At 42.7% G+C, this 8,443-nt stretch overlaps 1 protein-coding gene across 11 annotated transcripts in view; it reads right to left on the reverse strand.

Annotated features, from left to right (window-relative positions):
• Positions 1–8,336, reverse strand: part of FBXL13 (F-box and leucine rich repeat protein 13) — a 286,030-nt gene extending 277,694 nt beyond the window's left edge. For 5 of the 11 annotated variants that reach the window (XR_012090383.1, XM_038004339.2, XM_038004337.2 and 2 more), the window contains exon 1: positions 8,199–8,312. Coding sequence is in view for 6 of the 11 variants with exons in the window: in XM_038004339.2 (XP_037860267.2) it covers positions 8,199–8,309 (111 nt within the window). In the remaining 5 variants the exon portion in view is untranslated. Of the gene's footprint in view, positions 1–7,783; positions 8,174–8,198 lie in introns of those variants that run through there. The other 6 variants (XM_007982429.3, XM_007982452.3, XM_007982454.3 and 3 more) reach the window with 3 other exon arrangements.
• Between the last annotated feature and the right edge of the window lie 107 nt (positions 8,337–8,443).

Here is an 8,443-nt window from a genome sequence, read left to right on the forward strand (position 1 = left end):
AAAAAAACTAGCTGGGCGAGATGGCGGGCGCCTGTAGTCCCAGCTACTCGGGAGGCTGAGGCAGGAGAATGGCGTAAACTCGGGAGGCGGAGCTTGCAGTGAGCCGAGATCTGGCCACTGCACTCCAGCCTGGGTGACAGAGCGAGACTCCGCCTCAAAAAAAAAAAAAAAAAAAAAAATTAAAGCTACTATTAAAAACTTTGATTCTAGTGAATTGAAATGCAATTGATTTTTTAATATTCAGTGGAAGAATTTTGTGAGGATTTTTTTTTTTTTTTTTTTTGAGATGGAGTTTCTCATTGCCCAGGCTGGAATGCAATGGCGCCATCTCGGCTCACCGCAACCTCTACCTCCTAGGTTCAAGAGATTCCTCTGCTCAGTGACCCGAGTAGCTGGGATTACAGGCAAGCACCACCACACCCGGCTAATTTTGTATTTTTAGTAGAGATGAAGTTTCTCCATGTTGGGCAGGCTAGTCTTGAACTCCCAACCTCAGGTGATCTGCCAACCGTGGCCTCCCAAGGATTTTTCTTTTTTTTTTGTGGTCTACTCTTTCACTGTGGGTGTAATGGGATAGTCAGAAACTGAAAATACTAGGAAATGTAGGACTGTTTATATTGAGAGCCCATTTGACAACTGAGGATTGAATCTAAAGTGACACAAGTCAGTTTAATTGTGTGTTCTTCCTTTAAATAATGTTCATTTCTCAGGGGTAAGCACGGATTGCTGGATATTTGAGTTTTACTAGGGGTAGGTGTTTGTCACATCAATAGGACAAGGGAGAAACAAGGGAGAAATCGTATTTGAAAGTGATCATAATGATGGTGACATTTTAAAAACATGTCTACAAATGATATTTCTTACATAAAGAGGTGGGGTTTAATTCTTCTCCTCTTGAATATGGGTTAGTCTTAGTAATCCACTTGTAATAAAGAGAATACAGGGAAAGTGATGTTGAGTAACTTCTGGGGCTAGGTTATAAAAGGAGATTTTACTTGGCTCTGTCTCTTGGACACCTGTTTTGGGACCCAGCCTCCACGCTGTGAGGAAGCTCAGGCCACATGGAAAGGTTACACATAGATGTTCTAGCTGCCAGCCTCAGGAGAGGTCCTCATCAACAGCCAGCATCAACTGCCAGGCATGTAAGTAAGGAAGCCTTCAAGATGATTTTAACTTCAGCCACTCTGACATGTAAGTGCATGAGCGATCTCAAGCAATAACATTCTGTCAACTCCCATAACTGTGAGAGGCAATAATAAAATGAATACTGTTACTTTAAATCAGTAAATGTTTAGGTGATAGACATCTACAACAATGATGAACCAAGGAATCTAAGATGGGTAAAGAGAGAAATGAGGACATGAGAGTAATATTTATAGTGCGAAGATAATTGAATGAAATGGTGGTTTGAGTCCGTTGAAGAAGTGCTAGTGTAGAAGCTCCAATGTGAGTGTGCTAGAAAATTAGGAGACAAATGGATGAAGATATGGAGATTTCGGAGATGGTACAGCAATTTAGGATAAAATGGTTAAGAGTATGATCATAGAAGGAAATGACTGAGGAATGGTGAAAGCAAAGATAACTAGAAGAAAGGTCAAGGATGTGAATGGAACATCCCTGTGAATACTGAGGCCACAAGAACAATGACAGGAGTAGAGGGAAAGGAAGATGGTGAGCCAGATGCTAATGCTACCAACAAAACACAGAGATTGGTACATAATGAAGAGAGTGAGTGCTAAATCCGATGTTATGAACTACAAAGAAGCTGAGACTTTAGAAAAAGGAGGGAAGATATGTACTTTGGAAGTGGAAATGGGGTGCCAAGTAAGAGACATCTAACCTATCTCTAGATCTGAGGTTAACTGAGGAGTGAAACAAGACAGTCTCCATAGGATTTCATTTCTGAGTAGGATGTGGAAAGTCACCATGGTCCAATGACCCTGCTATAACAACTAGAAAAAAACGGATACATTACAAAAATCACATTTAAAAAAGATATTGGAGAGCCATGGAATTCCAGAGGAAGGAAAATTTTCTGCAGTGAGCTGACAACGCACAGCTGTTTATTTTCCCTGAGGACATGTGCAGTTCTGGGTAGGAAAGAGGACAGGGCTGGGCCCAGGCAGAGGAAGTCTACAAATGGGAAGAGAAACCAATAGGCTTAAGGTGGTGGCACGGAGCTAACATGAGATTAGAAACTTGAGGTGCCCCAAGTGTGGCCACTGTCTCCCATAAGGCAGTGAGTTATGGGAGTGTTCACACAGGAGGCTGAGGAGCTAGAACATCAACTCCTACAAGGCAGACTGAGCCTTTCATAATCTCAGGGAAGGAAGAGGAAGCCTGCCTCAAACATACAGCCAGCATAACCTTCAATATACTTACCAGATTTTAAAGTTGAGGGCTGCTCCATCTGGGAAGTGAGGAGCACCTCTGCCCCAGCGGCCGCACCGTCTGAGAAGTGAGGAGCGCCCCTGCCCAGCCGCTCCACCATCTGAGAAGTGAGGAGGGCCTCTGACCGGTCGCCGCATGGTCTGGGACGTGAGGAACGCCTTTGCCGGCCACCCCACCTTCTGAGAAATGAGGAGCGCCTCTCTCTGCCTGGCTGCCCCACTACCTGGGAAGTGAGGAGCACCTCTGCCCTGCCGCCTCTCTGGGAAGTGAGGCGCGCCTCTCCCTGGCCGCCCCACCCTCTGGGCAGTGAGGAGGCCTCTGCCAGGCCGCCCCACTATCTGGGAAATGGCACCGTCTGGGAAGTGAGGAGCGCCTCTGCCCGGCTGCTGCACTGTCTGCGAAGTGAGGAGCACCTTTGCCCAGCCGCTGTGCAACCCTCCAAGTGTGAAGTGGCAGGCTTGTGTGTGATTTTTATGCCTTCCTCAAGTTTGCATTTTAAATTAAAAGTTTTAAATTGGGGAATATATATATAGAATATATAGAATATTTTATATAAATATATATTCTATGTAGCATATATATTATATATAGAATATATATTAAATAGAACATATCTTATATATTATATATTTATATAAATATATAAACATATATAATATATAATTATAAAATTTACATAATATATAATTATATATTATATAAACATATATTTATATAATTATATAATATATAATATAAATATAATTATGTAATATATAATATATAATTTGTATAATATATATTCTATATTATATTCCCCAATTATGTTACATATATTATATAAAATATATAATATATTATCATATATAATATATACTACATAATATATATACATATTATATATAATTATATATAACATATATAATAAAGTTGAGGGCCTAGAAGGGAAACTAAAGAGCTAAGCTCAAATACCTCTGAAGAGCAAAACCAAATCTCACAATCTTTCAGTCTGAGGAGACAGAGACTAGCTAGCTTCTCAATCAAAAGCCCAGAAGAGCTATGTCTGAGGAACAGGGATGAACCAGATGTAAACTGAATCCAAATAAATCCATAGTCCAACCTCAACAGAGCTCAATCCCTTCCTGGACTGAGGTCATGAGCTCTGCACCCTATAGAGAGGAAAGGACGAACCTTTGCTGGCAAAAGAGTATATCATCTGGAGCTTCTATTGTTCTTTTCTCACACAATGTCCAATAAAAATAAGAAATTACTAGATATGTACGAAGGCAGGAAAATGTCTTGAATTATCAACAGAAGAAAATAAGCAATAGAAGCAGACCCACAAGTGATCTGGATATTCAAGTTAACAAACAATGATTTCACTTTATGTATTTATCTTATTTATTTTTTTTAGAGACACAGTCTCACTCCGTCACCCAGGCTGGAGTATAATGGTGTGATCCCAGCTTACTGCAACCTCTGCCTCCTGGTTTCAAGTGATTCTCATGCCACAGCCTCCTGAATGGCTGGAATTACAGGCATGCACCACCACACCTGGCAAATTATTGTATTTTTAGTAGAGACAGGGTTTCAGCTGGTCTCGAACTCCTGGCCTCAAGTGATCCACCCACCTCGGCCTCCAAAAGTGCTAGAATTACAGACATGAACAACAAACAATACTTTTAAAATAACAACCATCAACATGTGTGTTAATCCATTTTGCACTGCTATAAAGAAATACGTGAGATGAAATTCAGAAGTAATTTATAAAGAAAAGCGTTGTATGTGGCTCAGGGTTCTGCAGGGTGTACAAGAAGCATGGTGCCAGCATCTGCTCAGCTTCTGGTGAAGGCCTCAGGATGCTTTTACTCATTGCAGAAGGCAAAGGAAGCCTGCATGTCACATGGCAAGAGAAGGAGTAAGAGAAACAGCTGGAGGGAGGCTCTTTTAAACAACCAGCTCTTGGGTGAACTAATAGAGGGAGAACTCACTCATTATCACAGGGGACAGCACAAAGCCATTCTTGAGAGATCTGCCCACCTGACTCAAATACCTCCCACTGGGCCCCACCTCCAACACTGGGGATCAAATTTCAACAGATTTGGGGGGAACAAATAAAGAAAACAGAAAAAGGCAAAACGAATGAAAAGATGCATAATTCTAATAATCAGAATTTATTTAAAAATCAAATTGTCATTCTAGAACTGAAAAACATGTCTAAAATTAAGATTTCATTTGATGTATTTAAGAGTAGACTGGACACAGCATAAAACAAAATTAGCAAACTTGAAAACCACCAAAGAAAAAGATCCAAACTTGAGCTCAAAAAGAAGAAAAGAATGGGGAAAAAGCAGAAGAAATCAAAAGAGGCGTGTAGAACAAGGTAAAAAAAAAAAAAAAAAAAAAAAAGCTAACATATTTACGATTGGAGTTCCAAAAGGAAAAGAGAGAACTGAATAGAAGTACTATTTGAAAAGAACCAAGAATTTTCTAAAACGGATGAAAAATATCTATCAACAGACTCAGTAAGCCCAGGGAACCAAGCAGGATTGTTTAAAATTTTTTTTAATTTTTTATTTTTTTAGAGATAGGGTCTTGCTCCATCACTCAGGCTGAAATGCAGTGGTGCAATCATAGTTCACTGTAGCCTCAAATTCCTGGGCTCAAGCGATCCTCTTATCTCAGCCTCATAAGAGGTGGGGACTACAGGTGTGAGCCACTATGATCAGCTAGCTTTTTTTTTTTCTTTTAATTTTTGTACACACAGGGTCTCACTATGTCACCAAGGCTTGTCTTGAACTCCTGGCCTCAAGAAATCCATCTGCCTTCGGTTCTCACAGTGCTGGCATTACAGGCATGAGCACCAAGCCAGGCCTGAATTTTTAAAAAATCAGTCTCTATTCAAGAGATTTGCAGGAAAATGATATTGTAGGTAGACAATCAGGTTTTATTTAGGACAGGCAGATGAAATTCAGAAGAGGTTAAATATACAGGGAAAATTTTAATGAAAGGTTATTTATGTATTCCAAACCTTGCAGAAGATGGGTTTTAGAAAAGTATAAAACCTGCCAGGCATGGTGGGTCACACCTGTAATCCCAGCACTTTGGGAGGCTGAGCCAGGTGGATCACCTGAGGTTAGGAGTTCGAGACCAGCCTGACCAACATGGTGAAACCCTATCTTGACCAAAAACACAAAAATTAGCTGAGCATGATGACAGGTGCCTGTAGTCCCAGCTACTTGGAAGGCTGAGGCAGGAGAATCACTTGAACTCAGGAGGTGGATGTTGCAGTGAGCCGAGATGGTGCCACTGCACTCTAGCCTGGACGACAGAGCAAGACTCCATCTCAAAAAAAAAAAAAAAAAAAAAAAAGTATAAAACCCATCTGGGAAATTGAGTCAGATGACTAAATGTACAGACAGAATAGATATGAGGCAGAATGGAATTCATCTTGATAGTCTCTTAGGAGAAATAGGTAATGAGTTTAAGGTGGGTGTGTGGGGCCCAGAAGACTGCTCCCTTGTTCTTGCTGCTAATGTGGTAGCAGAGGTGAGTGAAGGACTTCTCAGGAGAATATGATCTTAGACAATGGGGAATGCATATAAGGGCCTCCTCTCTGGGTGCAGAACAATGTGGCAAGCCAGGAGCGTTCTCACCCAGAGGGGGAACTGGGGACTGCCTTATTGCAGCTTTGTGATGTTATAGTAACTGGCGGGCTAGATGAGAAGAGGCCACCATTTCCTTGATGTACCCTGACTCTCAACTCAAGTCTGTTTCTTCCACCTGCTGCACCGCCATATCACAGACTGAGTCATCACTCAGAATGGCTGCACCCTGAATTGTAAATATAAACATTCCACTTTCTGACCCCCACCTCCTATGTTTCCAGCTCCCTCACTTAATTACTCCCTCTACTTCTCTTCACTCACCTCTTAGGAGTCTCCATTTTCTGTACATATATCAGTATCATATCCTTTTCTCATTTCCCACTGAGTCCTTAGAGTCCTTGGCCCATCACTTCAGATACTCAGGAGCTTAGCTCCCTAACCTACTGCCTTTCCATTCTATTAATATATGCCTGGCAAATTCTTATCCCAGACGAAGTCAACTTGGTTATCTCTGTACCTACATCTGGTTTACTGACTGCTAATTGAGAAAATCACACAACCGGGAAGATGGGTACCATTCTCCCTACATATTTTCAAGCACAATTGTGTAGAGGTACAACATGAAACTCACTATAATAAATTAAAACAATACAGCTATGGGTAGAGCAAAAAGTTAGAATTCCCCGTTTCCTCCCCCAAAACCATTCCACAAGACATCTGTTATTAACAGCTTGGCATACGTTCTATGCATGCACTATTGTCTTAAAGATAGATACACACACATATATGTACACATAAACACATATACAACATACATTAAATCAGATAGACAGCTAGAGCAGAATGGACAGTTGCTAAGCAACTTGCACTTTTTCTTTTTTACTTAATAATATGTGTTGGGAGCCAGCCATATGGTGTATGCCTGTAGTCCTAGCTACTTGGGAGGCTGAGGTGGAGGATGGCTTGAGCCCAGGAGTTTGAGGCTGCAGTGAGCTAGGATGAAGCCACTACACTCTAGCCTGGGTGGCAGATCAACACCCCGTGTCTCAATAATAATGATGATAATAATAGTATGTTTTGGAGGGCATTTCTTCTTAGTAGGTACAGATATACTTTATTCTACATAATACCTCATTCGCTTAGTCACTCTAGGTCATTTACTACTTTTACTATGAAACAATGTTATAATGAATATCTTTGTACATCCTTCTGAACACATGTGCAAGTATTTCTCTAAAGTAGATCCCTAGAAGTGGAAATGCTTGGTTACAGGGTACATGTATTTAACATTTTAATAAATATTTCTCAATTGCCATCCAAAAAGGAGACGGGGGTCTCTACCAAATTGCCCTCCCAACCGCCTAGGAGCGTTACTACCCTCAGCTGGGACCTCCTTTTTCCTTCCCTAGACATCTCTCTCCCTCATTCCCCGCATAACGTATCTTTGCTGGAACCTCCTACTGCACCAACAGCCCCATCCCCACTCAAACACGCACATTCTTGGAAAATATCTCATCAACCATTTGTAGAGAAAAAAAGAGGTCAACAAAGGCAAACGTTCTCAGCTTCCTACCCCCAAAAACCTACAAAACCTAGTATCTATCCCTTCCTGTCTTCCTTCCCTCCTATTACAATGGGGGTGGAAGGGTAGTCCTTCCTGTTGTCTAAAGGCAAACCCGGTTGAGAGGGTCCTTACCTTCACAAACGGCTGACTACACTGACCAAAGGTATCAGCTTCCACTCTCCCCTCAGCTAACCTCCATCTATTTTCTGCACTCACGGCTCCATGGAAACCTCAGGCTCACCTTGGGCAGAATCCAGGTCCTTATCTTAGGTGACTAGAGCCTACTCCCTACTTCTGACAACACTCTTCATAATGACAGTCTGCTGATTTTCCTCCTCCGCCTCTCTGGCATTTCTTTCTCATTCCTCCTCCACTCCTCAGGCACTTCTTGTTCAAACCTTAAAAGCTGAGTTTGGGGTTTCCGATCTGGGCCTTGTGCTCATTCCCCCTGGGAGATGTCACCCATTCCCCACTTGCAGCTACCATCACCCTCTGTCTTCTCTCTGATCAGCATCTTCAGCCCAGATTGCCTACAAGTCCGAGTTTTACTTCACTTTCTCACATTCCGCCCCGCCTTCCCCCTCCTCCCCCAACTCCTAAACCTAGTCCCTCCTCCGAGACGTCTTCCCTGACTCCTCCCCCTTCTAATTCCCCACCGTCGGTCCGTGTCCGCCGCCACGCGTGTCCAGTACCTCGCAGACCTGAGGAATATAGTTCTCCTTGAAGTAGTTCTTCAGCCTCGGGTTGGCATTGCGTAGGGAGGCCATGGCCCAAGGCCTGACGGAGAAGCTGCGCTGGTACCCTCCCCGCGCTGGGACTAGGAGCCGGGTGCGTGCGGGCGTTGTCCCGGCAACCAGGGGACGGGGCTGGACGTGGCACCGCCCCTCGCTCCGCTGCCCGG

The sequence above is a fragment of the Chlorocebus sabaeus genome, chromosome 21 (assembly GCF_047675955.1).
Source record: "Chlorocebus sabaeus isolate Y175 chromosome 21, mChlSab1.0.hap1, whole genome shotgun sequence".
Lineage (NCBI taxonomy): Eukaryota > Metazoa > Chordata > Mammalia > Primates > Cercopithecidae > Chlorocebus > Chlorocebus sabaeus.